The sequence below is a fragment of the Aquarana catesbeiana genome, linkage group LG12 (assembly GCF_042186555.1).
Source record: "Aquarana catesbeiana isolate 2022-GZ linkage group LG12, ASM4218655v1, whole genome shotgun sequence".
In the NCBI taxonomy this organism is placed as follows: Eukaryota; Metazoa; Chordata; class Amphibia; order Anura; family Ranidae; genus Aquarana; species Aquarana catesbeiana.
Window position 1 is genome coordinate 17028675 of NC_133335.1, and position 22648 is coordinate 17051322.

Here is a 22648-nt window from a genome sequence, read left to right on the forward strand (position 1 = left end):
ACACCTAAGGCCCAAATTTCTGCTGAGTATATAGGGCAGGACCCTACTTTCAAATAGGGCTGAAACAACTAATCGATTAATCGACAACTAATCGATTATGAAATTAATCGATTACTATTTTCATAATCGATTAATCGGTCAGTAACATAATGGGGTTAAGAAAAACTAAAATGAGCCCTTTATAGTACAAAAAAGAGCAAATAATCACTACTGTAACTATTACTTTCACAGTTCTACAGTAAAAAAAATGAACCCCTTACAGTAGTGATTATCTGCTTTTTTTTGTACTATAAAGAACTAATTTTAGTTTTTTTTTAACCCCGTTATGCTACTAAACGTCTTAGACCTGGTTGCCCTTCAGTTCATTTACATGGTTTCCTGTGGAACGCGTTCACATCTATGCTTTTTTTTAGCCGCTGCGTATTTGGAAAGGGTCAGGGACTTTTTTTAACGCAAAATGGTGCTTTTTTGGTTCAATATACTTCAATGGAGAAGCTGCAGAAAAGCATGTAATGTGTTTTTGCAGCAATTTGTGTTTTTTAATCTGCCCAACAACAAGTTGGCCAAAAAAAATGCAAAAACGCAAATCGCCGCAAAATCACGTGTGCAAAAATCAAAATGCACAGCAAAAAGCACTGCAGAAATAGATCAAAAGCAAACTGCATAGGTGTGTACTGAGCCTTATGCTGGCCACACAGATCAATTTTCAGACGAGAATATTCAGACAAAAAAGTCTTTGTACATTCGCTGAATGAAAGAATGTTTGAAATTTTCACTTGTTTTTAACATTCTGTTTTTAAAATGAAGGAAAACCATATACACCGTCTGAAAATTCCTTTGACCAAGACGTTTTCTATTATTTCCAAATTGTCACCATGGTTGAAAATGAATGTTGATTTGACCCCCACTAACAATTAGAAAATCGAACTAACGTTCTTAAAATTTTTTTTTGAAGGTGGACATTGTTTGTTTTTTAAATAAAAAAAATTGGATCTTTGACTCTGATGATATTTACCAGATTCACCATTTAATAGTATATATCCTCCAATAGCATATACAGTATATCTCTCCTCTAATAGCATATACAGTACATCTCCTCTAATAGTATATCTCTTCTGTCTGTTATTCTCAGAGTGGATTAGATATTTTGCTCCCTAACCATATAGTTATTTATATTTACCACTACATAGAGATATTTAAGAATAAATTGCCTTTTTTTTTAAAAAACTTTACATATTAACTAAATTATACACCACACTTTTTTTTTTAAGCTTATTAACCGATTAATCGATTAATCGAAACAATAATCGGCCAACTAATCGATTATGAAAATAATCGTTAGTTGCAGCCCTACTTTCAAACATCTAACTTACAAACGACTCCTACTTGCAAACGGAAGGAGACAACAGGAAGTGAGATGAAATCTACCCCTAGGAAGGGAAATTCTCTCCTGTAAGAGTTAATATGGGAAAACAATTTCTCCTTTCCACTGATGCTTTCCAATCCTTGTTCCACAAAAAAACCCAAATTTTCAAAAAACATTTTTCATTGGGACAAAAAAGTGAGGTGAAATCTTCTGAAGAGGAGGAAAGACAGCAAAACAAATGTCACAGGGGTGATAACCCTTCCCTATGTTTTCCAAAAAGCTTAGAAAAGATTTTTTGGCTGGAGCTAAACACGTTAAAAATGTTCAAAATTACAAACAGATTCTACTTAACAACAAACCTACAGTCCCTGTCTTGTTTGCACCGCCTGTATACTGCTGTTCAGAGTATATAGGGCCTGGTGGCCCCACACCTTTCCTTATTTTAATTTGGGTGCGGGGTTCCCCTTAATATCCATACAAGACCCAAAGGGCCTGGTAATGGACTGGGGGGTACCCATGCCGTTTGTCTCACTGATTTTCATCCATATTGCCATGACCCGACATGACATTAAACCCGCAAGCAGTTTTAAATGAGATTTTTTCCTTTAAAAATGACATTTGGTGCAGGGACTGTTCTAAACATGGGAAACACGCGTCACTTTAAAGGCATACTATAGACACCCCCCAGGTACGATATTTAAAGAAATATTTCACTTTTTTTTTTTTTACTTTAAGCATCATTAAAATCACTGCTCCCAAAAAAACGGCCGTTTTTAAAAGTTTTTTTTGCATTGATACATGTCCCCTGGGGTAGGACCCGGGTCCCCAAACCCTTTTTAGGACAATACCATGCAAATTAGCCTTTAAAATGAGCACTTTTGATTTCGAACGTTCGAGTCCCATAGACGTCAATGGGGTTCTAACGTTCGTGCGAACTTTCGGTCCGTTCGCGGGTTCTGGTGCGAACCGAACCGGGGGGTGTTCGGCTCATCCCTAGTCAGCAGTCACATCATCAATAAATACAAGAGAACCAGTTCCATTGGCAGCCATACATGCCCACGCCATGACACTACCACCACCATGCTTCACTGATGAGGTGGTATGCTTTGGATCATGAGCAGTTCCTTTCCTTCTCCATACTCTTCTCTTCCCATCACTCTGGTACAAGTTGATCTTGGTCTCATCTGTCCATAGGATGTTGTTCCAGAACTGTGAAGGCTTTTTTAGATGTTGTTTGGCAAACTCTAATCTGGCCTTCCTGTTTTTGAGGCTCACCAATGGTTTACATCTTGTGGTGAACCCTCTGTATTCACTCTGGTGAAGTCTTCTCTTGATTGTTGACTTTGACACACATACACCTACCTCCTGGAGAGTGTTCTTCATCTGGCCAACTGTTGTGAAGGGTGTTTTCTTCACCAGGGAAAGAATTCTTCGGTCATCCACCACAGTTGTTTTCCGGGTCTTTTGGTGTTGCTGAGCTCACCGATGCATTCTTTCTTTTTAAGGATGTTCCAAACAGTTGATTTGGATACAGCTAATGTTTTTTCTATCTCTCTGATTGGTTTGTTTCCCTTTTTTAACCTAATGATGGCTTGCTTCACTGATAGTGACAGCTCTTTGAATCTCATACTGAGAGTTGACAGCAACAGATTCCAAATGCAAATAGCACACTTGAAATGAACTCTGGACCTTTTATCTGCTCCTTGTAAATGGGATAATGAGGGAATAACACACACCTGGCCATGGAACAGCTGAGCAGCCAATTGTCCCATTACTTTTGGTCCCTTAAAAAGTGGGAGGCACATATACAAACTGTTGTAATTCTTACACCGTTCACCTGATTTGGATGTAAATACCCTCAAATTAAAGCTGAAAGTCTGCGGTTAAAGAACATCTTGTTCGTTTCATTTCAAATCCATTGTGGTGGTGTATAGAGCCAAAAAGATTAGAATCATGTCGATGTCCCAATATTTATGGGCCTGACTGTATATCGTATGATCCTGCACGCGTGCCTGCAGGGGGCACGTGCCACCGGAGGGCCGCTTCAGCTGTGATAAATCTGCGGGTGCTGGGCACTCAATATCCTCCGGCAACCGTAAATCGTCAGTAAAACACAGAGAACTAAGACATGCCTAAACATGGCATATCTCCCATCGAGCATATTATACACCATATAGATTACATAAAATTAGCCCATTGCATTCTCAGGACTGTTATGCCCTGTACACACGGTCGGATTTTCCGACGGAAAATGTGTGATAGGACCTTGTTGTCGGAAATTCCGACCGTGTGTGGGCTCCATCACACATTTTCCATCGGAATTTCCGACACACAAAGTTTGAGAGCTTGCTATAAAATTTTCCGACAACAAAATCCATTGTCGGAAATTCCGATCGTGTGTACACAAATCCGACGCACAAAGTGCCATGCATGTTCAGAATAAATTAAGAGACGAAAGCTATTGGCTACTGCCCCGTTTATAGTCCCGACGTACGTGTTTTACGTCACTGCGTTCAGAAGGATCGGATTTTCCGACAACTTTGTGTGACCGTGTGTATGCAAGACAAGTTTGTGCCAACATCCGTCGGAAAAAATCCATGGATTTTGTTGTCGGAATGTCCAATCAATGTCCGACCGTGTGTACGGGGCATTAGAGATGTAGTGGTTTCACCAGGAGATTTTTCTCATATTTTCTGGACCTGCCCCATTATTATTGTTTTTGACAGAGGTTTTAGTCCTGAAGTTACATCTGTTACTTTGGAGCGAAAGATGAGGATTTTTTTTGTTAGGATTGGTAGGAAATATTATCCCTACAGTGATAAAAAGAACACAAATAGGTTTACTCTTATTTTATGCGAGAAAGGCAATTACATTATGTTGGGAAAAAAACAGCTCCCCCCTCTTTGGCCTTTTGGAAGTATTTAGTGAGAAATAGTTTACCATTATATAAAGATACATATTAATAGAGATTGCCCAAAAAAATATGAAAGGGTATGGTCCAGTTGGTTAGCAGAACCTACAAACGCCTCCGAACAGTCTATGGGTAAAATGCAAGATATATAGAAGAAAACGATAAAGATAAATAGAGTTCTACGCTAATAAATGTTAGAGTTTGTAGTATAAAGTATTAAGGATCAACCAATATCGTTTTTTCGGTGCCGATGCGATACCGATATTTCGGCCACCTCTCCTGCCGATAGCCGATATTATGTGCCGATATTTTGTACATTTAAACTTTTCAAAAATAACAACAAATTTATGCACAAATCTGGTATAAACTGAACATGTTAATGTTTATTAAAATTGCTGAAAGTGGCTGCTGGCCTGGCACCTTGCTGTGGGTGGGTGTATGGCTGCTGGCTGGCCTGGCACCTTGCTGTGGGTGGGTGTATGGCTGCTGGCTGGCCTGGCACCTTGCTGTGGGTGGGTGTATGGCTGCTGGCTGGCCTGGCACCTTGCTGTGGGTGGGTGTATGGCTGCTGGCTGGCCTGGCACCTTGCTGTGGGTGGGTGGCTGGCTGGCTGGCCTCAGTGGCCTGGCACCTTTTGCCCGCGGAGACCAATATTGGTAATATCGGTCTAGTTTGTGACTGATACCGATTTTTCGGAAAATGCTGATATCGCACTGCAATAATCGGCCGTCCCAATAATCGGTCGATCCCTATAAAGTATGGAACGATCTTTGATAAAAAGGAAATGATGGATATGAGAGTCACACCATAGTATTAGTATATTGGGTATAGGTGAAGTATTACTGATTTTTTTACGTACTATAGAAGATCCGTATTGATGCTCCTGTGAGAGTATATTTTAGGAGATGTTTAATGTTTGTCATATATACAGTATCTCACAAAAGTGAGTACACCCCTCACATTTTTGTAAATATTTTCTTCTATCTTTTCATGTGACAACACTGAAGAAATGACACTTTGCTACAATGTAAAGTAGTGAAGGTACAGCTTGTATAACAGTGTACATTTGCTGTCCCCTCAATATAACTCAACACACAGCCATTAATGTCTAAACCGCTGGCAACAAAAGTGAGTACACCCCTAAGAGCCCATTCACACAGGGGCAAATTTGGATCCGACTTCAAGTCACCTCAAGTCGCGCTACATGAAAAAATCAATGTGAGTGAATGGATCCGTCTTAATGCACACTACTGCAGTCGCTCCGACTTCAGAAAAGGTTCCTGTACTACTTCAACCCGACTTCTAGGCGACTTGTACCCATTGATTTCAATGGAAGTCGCCTCCAAGTCGGATGCCCGTTCATAGTGAGGCAACTTTACAGGAAAAAGAAAATAATTTACCCAGGAAGAGCAACCACGATATGCCAGCTGGCTCGCTCATCGGGAAAGGAAAAAATGTGTTTTTTCCTTTCCCAATGAGAGACAAGCAATACTGACATATGTTTGATATGAATCATGAAGGGGAACTCCATGCCAAATTTTAAATAAAAAACCGGCATGGGTTCCCTTCCAAGAGCATACCAGGCCCTTAGGTCCGGGATGGATTTTAAGGGGAACCCCCTATGCCGAAAAAAAAGGCGTGGGGGTCCCCCCAAAATCCATAGCACACCCTTATCCGAGCACGCAGCCCAGCCGGTCAGGAAAGGGAGTGGGGATGAGCAAGCGCCCCCCTTGTGGCCCCCCCACCCCAATAAATTGGCATGATGGGACTGTGACTATTAATCTGGATACCCATATGGATTTTTATTAAGATAAATACCATATTCAGGTGATTAATATGGCGGAATAAAACTCCTCGTATTAAATTCCTAAGAAATTCCATGAGCAAGTTTGATGTTATGTGGTCAAGGTGGCTTCAATCCATGATTTAGGCATTATTGTAAACCAATATGCTCTGACGTCACGGCGCTGCAACGCGTTGACCGCGGCCATCTTTGTGGTTGGAAACGAACGCTGCTTACACAGATTGCTGCTTTTTGAACATGCCTGTTTTTATTCGCTCAAATGTGAGTACCCTGGATATTTCTTAAATAAATGTGACTCTGGTTTATAACACTATACCATGAGGAGTTCTTTCTTTTTTTTTTTTCTTATGCATGCACCTCTGAATATTTATCTGGTGAGACTACAAGACCCAGCCATCTATGATCTTCATGACATGGTTTTGTGGCTCTGTGGATCAGTCATGCTTGTTTGACCACCTGTAATTAAGTGATCCATTCTTTTTGGTAAGAGGCCCGGTGTGTTGATGTTTGATGGAGGATAGGTCCGTGCTCACCTAATTTGTGTCTCTGTCTACACTGTGGGCAATTCCAGTTTTCTTTCCCTGAATCAGGACTTTATTCCAAACACTATGGACTTTTTTTTTTATTTTTAAATACTGTGTTTTGTAGCGCTGCGTATAACCTTTTTTTATGCTTTTTTTTATTGTCACTATACAATTTATGCTAGCTGCTTCATTACTATTATTAGCACAGTGATTAATCTTGAATTTATAATATGTACTATGTACTTTGTAATATTAGATACTGTTTTTTTTTTTCCCCTTTTTTTTCTTCTATTTTCTTTTTATATATATACTCCAAGAGTAGGAGGGGGGTGTTGTTCTGTTGCAGTGGGGTGGCTTTGGTTTTTCTGGGGGGGGGTTTTCTTTCTTTTTTGGGTTGTGTTTTGTTGAATGTAATTTTGTTTAAATAATTTGTTTGTACTGTCTTAATGTTGTCTGTTCAAAAAAAAAAGGATCCGATTTAAAAAAAAATAAAAAGAAATATAAAAATAAAAAAAAAATGTCATGTGACAGCCTCCGGACATCCTGTTGGGTATTTCCGCCAAGAAGCTGCTTCCCAAGTCCTGGAAGAGGAGACCAATGGATCTGGCTATAAAAACCCCAAATAACCCCAGTCTTGGAGTACACCAGAAAATTAACTTCTTTATTTTTAGAAACACACTGAATTTATACAGCAAACCATCAGATAAGGGCTACTCCCATTATCTCAGACAAAGGTCACCTTACACAGTAGAGCTAGTACTATTAGCATAACAATGACCTCCTTAGACAGTCCGGCTTCCCGGACTAACTTGCATAAGAAGCCAAAAGAAATTAGTGACCAGCTCTGGATAACTTAAGAACACATTATAACACAGAGTTCTCCAGGCCATGGTTCTCCCGCAGCCCAAAGTCCATGACATGGCATATATCAGTTCCAGAAAAAAGGATAATGATAGCACACCACAGCGAAATCAAAATCTTGAAGGTTCTTAATTGTTGCCAAGCCAGACAGATACACAGGGACATGGCTGACGCGTTTCACACAGATCACTCGTGGTTACTCATATGGCATTGCTTTCGTTGCTGAGGAGCCAGGGTGAGCACCTGTAGCAGTCAATTACCTACTGATTGCCTGAACGGTGTATATGTTGTGGTTGGATTGATATCTCAGTTCTGACAGGGAGGGGGAAGGGATTTATTCTCTGCAAAGCAGGGATTAGAATCGATCTCTTCCCCTAGTGAAAGCAGCACACTGTACACAGAAACACTGGCTAGGCACACAGTTAACCCTTTGATCGCCCTAGATGTTATCGCCTTCCCAGCCAGTGTCATTAGTACAGTGACAGTGTATAGTATTAGCACTGATCACTGTATTAGTGTCACTGGTTCCCGCAAAGTGTCAGTATCCGAATGTCCCCTGCAATATCGCAGTCCTGATCGCTTCCATTACTAGTATAAAAAAACATAAAAATAAATTTAAAAATTCCATAAATATATTCCATAGTTTGTAGAGGCTATGACGTTCTCGTAAACCAAACAGTATTCACTTATTGGGATTTTTTAATACCAAAAACATGTAGACAAATACCTTTTGGCCTAAATTTATAATTTTTTTATAATAATGGATATGTTTTATAGCAAATAGAAAAAATATTGTTTTTTTTTTTTTTTTTCAAAATTGTTGGCTTTTTTTTGTTTATAGCGCTAAAAATAAAAAACACATAGGTGATTAAATACCACCGAAAGAAAGCTCTATTTGTGGGGAAAAATGATAAATTTTATTTGTGTAGAGTTGCAGGGCTGCGCAATTTGTCAGTTAAAGTAACGCAGTGCCTTATTGCAAAAAAATGCCCGGGTCATGAAGGGGGGGCAGGGTGAATCTTCCGGAGGGTACGTCATTAAGGAGGGGTGGGCTCTCTCCAGGCACACCTGCCGTTAATCTATCCCATGGGTGCTATGCCTGTGGCTCTCCAGCTGTTGGAAAACTACAAGTCCCATCATGCCTCTGCCTTTGGGAGTCATGCTTGTAACTTGTCAACCTTGCAACACCTCATGGGACTTGTAGTTCCGCAACAGCTGAAAGGGGCACAGGATGAGCACCCATGATCTACAGTATACATTTTTATATGTGCTCCTACTGTGGAGACTCTGGGAAGAGTTAGGAGCCCAGTATACACAGAGGGCCCTTGAAGTGGGAACTGCGGCTTACGCATATATTTGAAAATGTGTGTAAAGAAAACCCTCTGTTTTTAACGTAAACTGTTAGGATCAATTCAGTTGTTTTGCAGGCTGGCTGGTAAGTGTGCTAGGAAATTATTTTTTTGTTTGCGACTTCCTGCTATAGGATGACAACGCTCTGTCTGCGTCTCATAATTGTCACCCTGTCACATGGGCTTCTGGTTGAGTCATGTGGACATTTCAACACACATTACACAGACATGGTCCACTGTTGTCACCATCAGGAAACCTGTCCCGAGAAATGCCATGCAGTCATCGCTAAAGTGCATGTAGACAAGAAGTGGCTGCAAAAAGACTGCAGGAGTCTGGGAGATCAGCAGCATCGAGATGTAACAAAGGATGAAAAAAAAAAAGTGAAAACAGGGATTTTATTAATAAACATGACAACTGTGTATTAAGCAGTACACAGAGCAAACCAAATGCCATTCCAGTTTACATATACTTTATATGTTTGTGACAATTTGCTGCCTTTTCCATGGTGACAGTTATCTGAAGCCACATGGCCAGAGGAACGCTATCCCCATTGGGTGACGATCAGGATAAAAACTGCCCCCCCCAGTACAGGATGCAAGTCATCGGCTCCATGTTTAGAGTACAAGGTCCGGAGTAATGGTGTAACATGACAGAGTTATTGGGAGCGTTAGAGAAGAGACATCTGCTGGTTTCTGGGGCCCTATGATGTCCCATCCAACAACAGACCGCTGTCCTTTTTTTTCCCTACAAATAGAGCTTTCTTTTGATGGTATTTGATCACCTCTGCATTTTTTTTATTTTTTGCATTGTAAACAAAAAAAAGACCGACAATTTTGAAAAAAACATACCCAGCAAAGTAAAAAAAATAAAATCGAATTTCTTCTTTAATTTAGGCCAATATGTATTCTGCTAGATATTTTTTGTAAAAAAATCCCAATAAGTGTATTTTGATTGCGCAAAAGTTATAGTGTCTACAAACTATGAGATAGATTTATGGACTTTTTTTTTTTTTAATTGTTTTTACTAGTAATAGCGGCGATCAGCGATTTTTAGTGGGACTGCGACATTGCGGCCGACAAATCTGACACTAATGCCGTGTACACACGGGCAGACTTTCCAACCTGACCGGTGCGACAGACCGAATCCAGCGGACAATCCGACCGTGTGTGGTCTGCAACGGACTTCCGACGGACCGTTTCGGTCGGAAATCCGACGTACTTTAGATTTGAAGCCTGCTTCAAATCTTTACGTCGTAACTCCGCTGGACTCAGTTCCTGACGGAAAGCCTGTTCGTCTGTATGCTGGTCCGACGGACCAGATACAACGCAAGGGCAGGGTATTACATCTCGCGCTCGCTGCAATAGGAAAAACAAATTTTCCTATTGCGGCGAGCGCGAGGCGACGATGTCCCTTAGGTCTGGTATGGATTTTCAGGGGAACCCCCTACGCCGAAAAACCGGCATGGGCTCCCCCCAAAATCCATACCAGACCCTTATCCGAGCATGCAGCCCGGCCGGTCAGGAAAGGGGGTGGGGACGAGCGAGCACCCCCCCCCTCTTGAACCGTACCAGGCTGCATGCCCTCAAAATGGGGGGGGGGGGGTGGGTGCTTTGTCCCCACGTTGATGAGGACAAGGGCCTCTTCCCGACAACCCTGGCCGTTGGTTGTGGGGGTCTGCGGGCGGGGGGCTTATCGGAATCCGGGAGCCCCCTTTAATAAGGGGGACCCCAGATCCCGGCCCCCCATCCTATGTGAATGAGTATGGGGTACATCGTACCCCTACCCATTCACCTGGGGGAAAAAGTGTCAATAAAAAAACACACTACACAGGTTTTTTAAGTAATTTATTAGACAGCTCCGGGGGTCTTCTTCCGACTTCGGGGGTTTCTCCGGCCTCTTCTCCCGGTGTCCGGTTCTTCTGCCGGCTTCTCCGCTATCTTCTGCCGCTCTTTTGCTAGCGGTGGTCCGGACTTCTGCATCGCCTTCTTCCCTCTTCTCTTCTTCCGATGTTGACACAACGCTCTCTCCGGCTGTAATGCTCTCTGAGCGCTCCGCACTGACTTATAACGTCACAGTCCCTGGGCATGCTGGGACTGTGACGTTTTAAGGGGGCATGGTCACTGGGGGATGTTGACCACGCCCCCTTAAACCGTGTGTGGGCAAGTCCGTTCATTCGGAAAATCCGCCATAACTCCGTCGAAAGTCCGTCGGGAAGACCGGCAGGCATAGTCTGCCGGAAAGTCCGGTTGTGTGTAGGCAAGTCCGTCCATTCAGAAAGTCCGCCGGAAGTCCGTCGGGATGACCGTCGGACCTAGTTTCCCAGAAAGTCCGGTCGTGTGTACACTGCATAAGTGATACTTTTTGGGGACCAGTGACACCAATACAAAAAATATGCATGGTCACTGTATAAATGACACTGGTAGGGAAGGGGTTAACACCAGGGGCGATCAAGGGGTTAAGTGTGCTTCTAGGGAGTGCTTTCTATCTGTGGTGGGGGAGGGGAGGAGATGTACTGGACGAAAAGAAAGATCTGTGTTTCTGCTTAGCAGAAACACAAGATCTCTCTTTTACTCTCTGACAGAACAGCGGTCTGCCTTGTTTACATAGGCAGACAGCCTTTCTGCCTGTCCTCCAAACGATCGGTGGGTCCCTACGGCCACCGGACCCGCTGATTGGCTCCTGCTGTGTCCAATCACAGTGGGAGCGGCGCGCCCCAGATCGTGTGCACAAAGTCACATACAGGTACATGATATTGAGCAGCCGGACCGCCCTGCCGCAGTATATATATATATATACGGTGGGCGGTCCGGAAGTGGTTACAGTACACCAAGGGGTTGATTTACTAAAACTGGAGAGTTCAGAATCTGGTACAGGTGTACATGGTAACCAATCAGCTTCTAACTTCAGCTTGTTCAATTAAGCTCTGATAATAAAACCTGGAAGCTGATTGGTTTCTATGAAGAGCTGCACCAGATTTTGCACTCTCCAGCTTTTTAGTAAATCAACCACTGAGGCTCCGTTCACACCCGATTGAAATTGCGGGCAGATTCGACGCGATTCTGCCCGCAATTCCAAGTTGCGGGACGCTTGTGCAATGCCATCACTTCTTAATGGATATCACAATAGCGCAGCGATTTTGACGCGATAAATCGCACTGCAACTGCGGCAAAACGCAACGTGCGATGTTCGTCACTTATAAAGGAGCAGGAGCATGTTGCGATTTGCCACGATTTATCGCACGACAATCACGACAAAACCGCACCGCCATTGGAGTGCCATTAGGAAGTAATGGCATCCCACAAGCGTCCCACCATTAGCTGCAATTTGGAATTGCGGCAATTCCGCCCGCAATTGCAATCGCCCAGGTGCGAACGGAGCCTAAGGGACATTTGACTAGCGTCAAAAGTGCGACTGTAGAGAAATACCTTCCATCACTAAACTCCAGTTTGAAATGCAATTTGCTTTCCTTTTTTTACTTTTTTTTTAACCTTTTGTGATGGAAAAGCTACTCCCACATGCATACCAAAGCGGTAAAAAAACGGAGCGCTATTTTTAGTTGGCCCAACAAGTGAAAGTGCATTGTACTCACATGGACTGACGTCTCTATAGCGATTGCGGGTTTTGTTCTCCAGCAGTCTCGCCACTTTGCACGGGAAATCGCTGGCTTCATTTCGGATTTCCTGCAAGACAGAAGGATGGGAAGCAGTTGAGGTCTCCGGTGGCGTTAGGTACCAATGATAAAATATTTGGACAGACTCCCCCCCCCCCCCCCCCCCAAACCTCTAATCTGCTTTCCTTGGCAGCGAGGGCTTTGCTGGTTTTGGCAGGGCCGTCTCGGAAAAGAGATTACATTTAAACAGGAACTATTCGGGGCAGTGGTAGATATTCCAGACAAGGAAGAGAAAGATACTCATCAGCGGATCTACGGGAAAACATTGACGACTTACCGAATAAATAAATCTGCCTTAAAGACGCAGGCTCGGCCTAAAGCTGAGGATTATTGGTGAAGGGGAACCAACAAGCCCTCCATTGTACCCTGTGCACTAATAGATATTAGCAGTCCATGTTTTTACAATATATACGGTACTTACTGTACAACTGTCATTTTAATAAGGCAATAAATACACTTGTTTACTTCCTCCTGAGTGTTTTTTGTGCTTTTTTGGCTGTTCAGTTTCCTCTCAGCTCAGTAAAAGCTTTTGACGTTTAGTTCCAGGAATAACAAAAAGGAAACACATTAAAGTGGTTTTAAACCTCAGACACGAAGTATGAACAGAGCATGTCCCCCTATAGTGTGTACTTGTCTCAGTCCAGTGTCATTTCTGTCTGCTACCTCCTTCCTCTGCTATCAGCATGAATCACTTCTGACAAGGTTTCCTGACACCCAAGAGGCCAAAATGTGACAGAGCTCCAGTACACAGCCTTTGATTGACAGCCTCAGCTCTGTTCCTGTATGAAAAGGGGGTGGGGGGGGTCCCCCTCCCCTCCAATCAGTTCTCACTGAGCTCTGCAGAGTGTAACTTCAGCTCCCCCCCCCCCCCCCCCGCTTTCTGAAATCTCAGACAAGCTGTGTAAATTCTGCACTTTGAATGGCTGTATAGAAGAGAGGGCTGCAGATAAACAAGAACAACTCATGTAGGAGGATTTGTTTCATCTCTGTATATCACCTGAGGCCAGTCACTTCACTGGGTATATGGAAGGGTTTACAACCACTTTAAAGTGTATGGGAAAGAGGATTTTCTTTCTTTAGCTTTGGGTGGAGTGGGGGAGAATTAGACCCCCTGCCAAGTTTTTATTGCAGTGTAAATAGGAATTGAACTTTCTCTACTTGTCCTAGTGACCATTGTCTAAGTAAAAAGTACCGCTAATCCTGCCCTCCCCCCTCTACCATATTATGAATTGTTCTTTTTTTTGGGGGGGGGGGCAGTGACAGGTACTCTTTTTGGAGGGATCTGGGGTCTATAAAACCCCAAACCCCTCCTCTGCACTTGAGAACATTCAAGAACGGCAAGATCGTTTTTTAATACTGTGAATTTTTTAAAAAATGGCACAGTTGGCCGCTGAGTAAACTGGAAGTGACGTCGCTTCCGGGTTACTACATCGGCGACCCGATCAAAGCCAATTCCGGCTTTGTTGGGGTCTCCGGCCAGCCCGGCGGATGTGCTGGGTGGTGGCTCGGGTCTCCCAGTGATAGAGATGGGAGACCCAGGCGGAGCGGCGGTGGGAGGGGCGTCCCCTCCCGCTGCTTGTAATAACAGCCAAGCGGTTGCTTAGCTCCATTGGTTGTCATTACAGGAAATCTGACCGTTGACTCAAAAAAAAAAAAAAAAAAACGGTAGCGGGTTGATATCTGCAGCTGCATATCATCCCAGTACAACCACTTGAAGCCAATGACATACAGGTACGTGATTTTGCAGTAAGTGGGTAAAGTGGCAATCAGCACCCCCATTAGGATCTGTTTTCAATGTTTAAAGATTGGAGCTGAACGGTACTTTAAACGCTTCAACAAAGCTTGCTGTTCACACCGCTTTTATACAAGCTGAAGTCCGTGTGAAACTTTTGGTCTCCACTTGTCCTAACCAAATGAGTCATCATTGAGGGAAACAGAAACATAAATGGGTTTTGTTTCCCCTTTTTTTTTTTGCTCTGCACAGAAAACACCCTTGTTGCAAAATGTAGCAGGCCTGGGACTTTTGGTTGTTTTGCTAAATCTTTGAAATTTTAAAGCTGCAAGCTCAGGTCATTCTGTGCATGCACCACTGCTGCATCAATAGAGGGAGCTGTAATTACCAATAGTGTGCCCTAGGTGGCAGTGACATACACACTACTTATATTTGGCCCTGAGCAGATAGGCTCTATTTATGCTTTATGTATTCACACTTGTACGATTTGTTACGCCACTTTGGAGTGTGACTATGGTGTGACTTGTCTCTCTGCAAAGTCAGACCCACTGTTGCATGTAAAACAATAAGGTACGACTTTTATGAAACTTTTGAGGGTTAACAGTGAAGTCTATGGGGCCCTCAAGTTGCATGAAAGTCGGACCAAAGTAGTGCATGAACGGCTTCAAAGTCGCTGCGACTTTAAAGCAGTGCTCCACTCAAAAGGGGAAGCTCTGCTTGTTCGCACCTTCCTCCCCTCCACTGCCTAAATTGGCACTTTTTTGGGGAGGAGCGGGTAACTGCTCCCACTTTCAGGTAAGATCAACGCCGCCGCTATCTCTGAGTATTTCCGGTCCCTCCTCCTTCACCCCCCCCCGCTGCCTTCTGGGACACACACAGGTCCCACAAGACGGCGGGGCTATTCAGAAAACGCGGCGTGACTTGTGAATGGGCAGGAGGAAACTGGCTGTGTGAACCGGAAGCTGATTGATGAGTCGGCTCGGGGTGCCGACATTGCGGGATCCCGGGACAGGGAAGAGTCCTTATATTACAAGTCAGCAGCTACAGTATTTGAAGCTGCTGACTTTTAATTTTTTTTGCTCAGACTTGAGTTCCTCCTTAAAGGAGAACTCCAGCCCCCCCAACAAAAAATTGAAAGTCAGCAGCTACAAATAGACTGCTGACTTTTAATATAAGGACTCTTCTCTGTCCTGGGATCCCGCGATGTCGGCACCCCAGCCGATTTTACAATGGGCTCTCGGGTGCTGTCACCATTTCTTGTAAGGGAAACCGGCAGTGAAGTCTGGTTCCCTACTGCGCATGCACGACGCGTGCTGCGCTTTGTAAACGGCCCGGCGGCAGAGGAAGGAGAAGGGGGGGGCGGGGGGACCTGATCACCTGGAAGTGGGGACGGGTACCTGTCAAAAACAGGTACCTGCTCCCCCCGAAAGGTGCCAAATGTGGCAGCGGAGGGGGAGAGGAAGCAAACAAGCCGAGCTTCCCCCTTTGGGTGGAGCTCCTCTTCAAAGGAGTGGTAAAGGCAGAAGGTTTTTTTACCTTAATGCATTCTATGCTAGCTAATAAAGGGTCTGGAGGATCTTAGTTATGAGGAAAGGTTGTGACCACTGAACTTTTTCTCTCTGGAGAAGAGACGCTTGAGAGGGGATATGATTTCAACATACAAATACCGGACTGGTGACCCCACAATAGGGAGAAAACTTTTCGCGGAAGGGAGTTTAACAAAACACGTGGCCACTCATTAAAATTAGAAGAAAAGAGGATTAACCTTAAACTACGTAGATGTTTCTTTACTGTAAGAGCGGCAAGGATGTGGAATTCCCTTCCACTGGCGGTGGTCTCAGCGGGGAGCATCGATAGTTTCAAGAAACTATTAGATAACCACCTGAATGACCACAACATACAGGGATATGCAATGTAAAGCCTCATACACGCGATCGGACTTTGTACAAACTTTCCTGTAGATTTTTGTACAAAGGGCGTTGGCCGTAAACTAATTAAGCATACACACCGCAGGACTTTTTCGGCAACAAACACGAACGTAGTGACGTTTCAATGTACAGACGACACTTCAAACGTTCAATTCTCCAGCGCCACCCTTTGGTCAACTTCTGTACTGTTGTCTGATCTTTTGCATTGGTTCTGAGCATGCGTATTTGTAGTTTGTACAAAAGTCCGATGGTTTTGTGTACACACGATCGTTTTTTTTTTTTTGCTGGAAAGTTTGCCCATTCGCACAGCCAACAAAAGTCCAATGAAAACCGAAAAAAGTTTGTCCGATGGAGCGTACACACGGTCGGATGTTGCCTTAAAACAGCTAATTTGCATGTTTGTTGTCAAAAAGTCCGATCGTGTGTACGGGCCTTTATATTGACATATAATCACACATATAGGTTGCACTTGATGGACTTGTGTCTTTTTTCGACCTCACCTACTATGTAACTATGTAGCAGCCTCTCCAGCACCCCCCTAATTACCTACTTGAGCCCCTTCTCTCTCCAACGATGTCCACAATCCCCTCAGCCATCCAGGACCCTCCTCCTGATTGGCTGAGACAGAGCAGCGGTGCCATTAGCTGCTGCGGCTGTCAATCGAAGTCAGTCGGCCAATCAGGCAAGAGAGGGGGCGGGGCCAGATCGGGGCATCCGTGTCTGAATGGATACACTGACTCGGCGTGGGTGCCCCCTGTAGCAAGCTGCTGGCTGAGGGGCAGTCAAAGGAGGGAGGGGCAGCAAAGAGGGACCCGAGAAGAGGAGGATCCGGCCTGCTCTGTGCAAAACCAACTGTACAGAGGAGGTAAGTATAACACGTTTGTTATTTTTAAATCACTTTATGTCGCACATATATGAATGGTCATCATTGGAAAACATGGAGTACGACTTGTCATGCGACTTTGATGTCCAAAGACGAGCGACAAGTTGCACGAGTGTGAATGGGGTGTAAATGTTAGCACAAACACTTCTATGTGTAAAGCGTAAAATACGGTCCAAACACAGGACCGTGAGCGCGCAGTTTTCTTGTTTTGGTTTATGCAGCGAAACGCTACAGACCAAACCAGAGCTGCGTGAATGGGCCGCAGCATAACATCCTGCCGTATAAATGACGGATCTGAACGCAGCGAATTGTTGGACCAATTGTTGGTTCCTCTAAATTGTAAGCACTCGGTGCGAAAGTTTGCCGCACTTTTCTCTGAAACGCCAGAGACAGACGTGAATTCGGGCTTACAATGGGTTAAGCCGGCGAGCAGAGGATGTTTGCGGAAGTAACGGCGAGCTTCTTCCTCCCTTAGGGTGACTCGTGCGTCATTTATGCAAATGGTGACCTGTAAGGGAAGCGTGCCGGAGAAGGATGAGGCCGAAGCAGGAAGATCGGGCAAACCGCAGATATTCTGCAAAGTGCGATGTCAGCCGATGCATGCTGGCGCCTGCAGGGTATGCTCAGTGACACACGGGACCTCTGCGTTCTGCGTTCTGAAAAATACATTTCTCTAAGGGTTGAGTAGCTTTTATGTCTCAATGTTAAGTATAAAGCTGGAAGGAGCTGCTAATATGAAATCCAAAACCAGATCCCCCCCACTGATAATTTGCTGTCTGTGAACGCCCCCCCCCCCCCCCCTCAACAAGGTGAACCCAAGGGTAGACATACTGCGGGGACTATGGGTTCCCCCATGTGACAGCACTGAGTGGAGAGAGTCACGTTTATAATTGTCAATCAGCTGCATCCCTTGTCCAGTATGTCCAGTATGGGAAAGGGATGCAGACCCTGCCACTTTCCTCATTAGAATCCTGCACGTGCAGCAGCTGATTGATAATGAGCAAAGGAAAGGTGAGTTTATGTTTCTGAGGATGGGCAAATTTAAAGTGGAGCGCCGGGCCTATTTTCCAATCCCCCCACCCCCGGCTTTGCTGATTTCAATGCCATTAACCACTTCAACTCCGGAGGGCCGGCGAGAGACCCCAGAAGAGGAGGATCGGGGGCTGCCCTGTGCAAAACCATTACACAGAGCAGGTAAGTATGACGTTTGTTATTTTTAAAGAAAAAAAAAAACAAAAAAAACAAAAAGACTTTAGTATCACTTTAACCACTTCAGATCCAAAAGATTTACCCCCCCCTTCCTGACCAGGCCATTTTTTTCTTTTGCAATACGGCACTGCGTTACTTTCATTTAAATGACAATTGCGTGGTTGTATGATGCTGTACCCAAATAAAATGGATGTCCTTTCTTTTCCACAAATAGAGCTTTCTTTTGGTGGCATTTGATCCCCTCTGCGGTTTGTATTTTTTGCGCTATAAACAAAAAAAGAGCGACAATTTTGAAAGAAAGTAAAAAAAAAAAAAAAAAAAAAAGTCTTACTTTCTGCTATAAAACATCCAATAAAAAAATAGTAAAAAAAAAAAAATCTAATTTGTTCATCAATTTAGGCCAATGTGTATTCAGCTATATGTTTTTGGTAAAAAAAATCCCAATAAGCGTATATCGATTGGTTTGAGTAAAAGTTATAGTGTCTTCAAACTATGGGATATATATATTTTTTTTTTTTTACTAGTAATGGCGGCGATCAGTAACTTATAGCGGGGCTGCAATATTGAATGAATATTCGCTATTGTCACATTGATCCTCCTCCTGGCCAATCAGGAAGTTGGACTTGATGTTTACTTCCTGCTTGGGGGTCTTTCTTTTGGTGTCCATGTCAATGCCTGTGAGGCATGGACCCTTCCTATTGGATGGCAGCTGGCAGGGTTCTCTCAGGACTCTGAAGAGGTCAAACATCATCACAGGGAGATGTCAGGGGACTGGTCATCATCGCAGCGATGTGGGTGGTGGGGGAGATTTGGCAAAAAAAAATGTACCCCGTAGTGAGGCTTTAGGATCACTGGCAGTAACGGGAGGTTTGTCATTTCATTGCACGCCTCCTTTGTATCATCACTTCTTGATTGTGGCCTGCTCGCCTTAAAAAAGTACAAATGCACACCACAGTTTTCACATACAAAAAATGTGGAGAACCATTTATCATTTTCCTTCCACTTCACAATTATGTGCCACTCTGTGTTGGTCTATCACATAAAATCCCAATAAAATACATTTACGTTTTTGGTTGTAACATGACAAAATGTGGAAAATTTCAAGGGGTATGAATACTTATTCAAGGCACTGTATAATGACGAAGTCCTGCTTATTTTAAATTCCTCACCATGTGCTTGAGTGTTGGCGCACATAAGGATCTCATCAACCTCATCATTCCACAAGGGTTATATTTTTGAAATGTGTCCAGCTTACAGGCAAACCATGCTCAGCAGAGTTTAACCACTTAAGGACCGAGCCTCCTTCTGAGATTTGGTGTTTACAAGTTCAAAACATTTTTTTTGCTAGAAAATTACTTAGAACCCACAAATATTATATATATTTTTTTCCAACACCCTAGAGAATAAAATGGCGGTCCTTGCAATACTTTCTGTCACACCGTATTTGCGCAACGGGTCTTACAAGCGCACTATATTTGGAAAAAATACACTTTTTTTGCGTTAAAAAATAAGACACCGGTAAAGTTAGCCTAATTTTTTTTTATATTGTCAAAGATAATGTTACATCGAGTAAATTGATACCCAACATGTCGCGCTTCAAAATTGCACCCGCTCGTTGAATGGCAACAAACTTCTACCCTTAAAAATCTCCATAGGCGACGTTTAAAAAATTTTACAGGTTGATGAGTTACAGAGGAGGTCTAGGGCTAGAATTATTGCTCTCACTCTACCGATTGCGGCGATATCTCGCATGTGTGGTTTTGTACACCGTTTTCATATGCGGCTGCTACTCGCGTATGCGTTCGCTTCTGCACATGAGCTCGGCGGGATGCGTTGAAAAAAAAAATTTACATTTTCTTTCTTATTTATTTTACTTTTTATTTTTACACTGTTCTTTAAAAGAAAAAAAAATGGTGTCACTTTTATTCCGATTACAAGGAATGTAAACATCTCTTGTAATAGAAAAAAAAAGCATGACAGGACCTCTTTAATGTGAGATCTGGGGTCAAAAAGACCTCAGATCTCATATTTACACTAAAATGCAATAAAAAAAATAAAAATAAAAATAAAAAATTGCCGTTTGAAAAAATGAAAAGAAAAAAAATATGTCCCTTTAAGAGCTATGGGCGGAAGTGATGTTTTGAAGTCGCTTCCGCCCTGCAATGGTATGGAGATGGGTGGGGGCCATCTTCCCCTCACTCGTCTCCATACCAAGCCAGGGAGAGGACCCGATCGCCTCTGCCGCTGCCGATGGCTCTGGTAAGCGGGGGGGTTCCTCTCTCACCTCCGATAAAAGTGATCTCGCAGCGAATCCGCCACAGAGACCACTTTTATCTGAAAACCGGACCGCTCACTGAAGAAGAAGAGTTATGGTAGCTAGCTGCTGCCATAACAACGATATCCCTCTTCAAAGTACCAACGTATATTCTTTTTTTTTTTTTTTTTTATACTTTTTATTGCAAAAAGTAAACAAAGTACAGAAGCAAGTAATATTGAATAAACGGATTACAAATCAGACTGTGTACAATCTCATACAGCAGGAGAATACGGTAGGTCAAAACATGGAAACAGAGAATAAACTACTTGCATTTACGGTCTCCATCTACATAAGAACACATTTTCCAAAAAGGTACTTAAGAGGAACTTGTGGCAAAACTAACTGACTACCCTGTTTCCCCGAAAATAAGACCTAGCGTGATTGTCAGTGATGGCTGCAATATAAGCCCTACCCCCCAAATAAGCCCTAGTTAAAGTCCTTGTAGGTCTTATTTTCAGGGTAGGGCTTATTTTTGGGGAAACAGGGTAGGGCTTATTTGGGGGGTAGGGCTTATATTGCAGCCATCACCGACAATCACGCTAGGTCTTATTTTCAGGGAAACAGGGTATATGGACTAAGATACACTAAGACCATGTACATTTTAGTCACCAGCAAAGGTAAGATCTATGGAGCACCAACACACTACATACTTTATTATATTTTTGCGGGCAGCCCCGCTACTCATATGGAATTTTCATGTGAGGCAATATTGGGTTAACTTTGTGTTAACCAACAGGGGGGCCATTGTGTAACGGGGGGGGGCTGCATCCATCTAATTGCTATCCGTTTCCAAGCCAAAAAAAAGGATTCATACAAAAGCGTTCTAATGCCGTGTACACACGACCGGGCTTTCCGGGCAGAAAAGGTCCGAAGGAATCATTCCATCAGACATTCCGATCGTGTGTGGGCTTCACCGGACTTTTTTCTTTCTAAAATTCTGACGGATCTAGAAATAGAACAGGTTTCAAATCTTTCCGACGGACTCGACTCCTATCGGGAAAACCGCTCATCTGTATGCTAGTCCGACGGACCAAAAAGGACGCAAGGGGCAGCTATTTTGGCTACTGAACTTGCTTTTTCTAGTCCCGTATTACGTCATCGCTTTCTAAACGATTGGACTTTGGTGTGATCGTGTGTAGGCAAGTCTGTTCCAGCGGAACGCCGTTGGAAAGAGCGTCGGAGTCTATTCTGAAGGAAAGTCCGGTCGTGTGTACGCGATGAGGGGACGAGTCCATAACTCTTCATCTAGTAGGCCCGAAAGACACGGGTGTGAGCGCTACCGGCATAGAGATAGAGGCAAGGCTTGACAACAAATTCGTGACCTGGGTCCAGTTAACCGCAATCAATGGGCACAACCACATCAGATGGTTAAAAATCTCTGCTCCCAACTGACCACAACGCATGCAAGCGGAGGTAGGGAGGCGGCCCATTGCATGCAGTCCCCCCGGAGTAAGGTACGTTTGGTGTATGATATACAGTTGTAAAATTTTAATATTAGCTGCTGGAGTGAGATGCACATGCCTCCTCCTAGTCCTCCCCATCCAAATCCAAACAGATCTCCTGCCAGCACGCCCTAGCCGGAAGGGGCACTACACAAATTTTGAGATACAGTAGATGAGCGTATAAGCAAGAGATTAATCCCTTTGGGCCCGGGCGAGCGTAATATCCCAATCAGAGGAGAAGTCGAAATTTGGGTGCCAAATTAAACATAATAGGCATGTCTAAGTCGTAGATAAAGCATTATGAGCTATAGCAAAACGTCTACGTAGATAGTCAAAGGTTTGTATGGTACCATTGTCATAAACACCAGACAATGTAGAAACCCCAAATCTCTTCCATACTGGTTTGTCCTCCAATGCTGTAAAGTGTGGGAACATGGGGCTGTCCCATAGAGGTAATTCCATGGGGTTATCAGTGTACACAGCCAGTTTTCTTTGCGCTCCCCCCCCCCCCCCCCCCCCCCCACAGATCTAGCTAAATTTAGAATAGGCAGTTTGGTTTTACAAGTATTGGAAATAGAAGCTTCCAATCCCACTAAAAGGTCAAAAGCAGGATTCTGTTCCCTTTGAAACCCAGTTGTCCCGCCAACAAAA

The 22648-nt window shown here is 43.7% G+C and overlaps 1 protein-coding gene across 2 annotated transcripts in view; it reads right to left on the bottom strand.

The window, feature by feature from the left end:
• PTPN1 (protein tyrosine phosphatase non-receptor type 1) overlaps nucleotides 1-22648 on the bottom strand; it is a 118044-nt gene that overhangs the window by 25875 nt on the left and 69521 nt on the right. For both annotated transcript variants that reach the window (XM_073607264.1, XM_073607265.1), the window contains exon 2: nucleotides 12406-12496. In XM_073607264.1, coding sequence (XP_073463365.1) covers nucleotides 12406-12496 — 91 coding nt within the window. The remainder of the gene's footprint in view (nucleotides 1-12405; nucleotides 12497-22648) is intronic.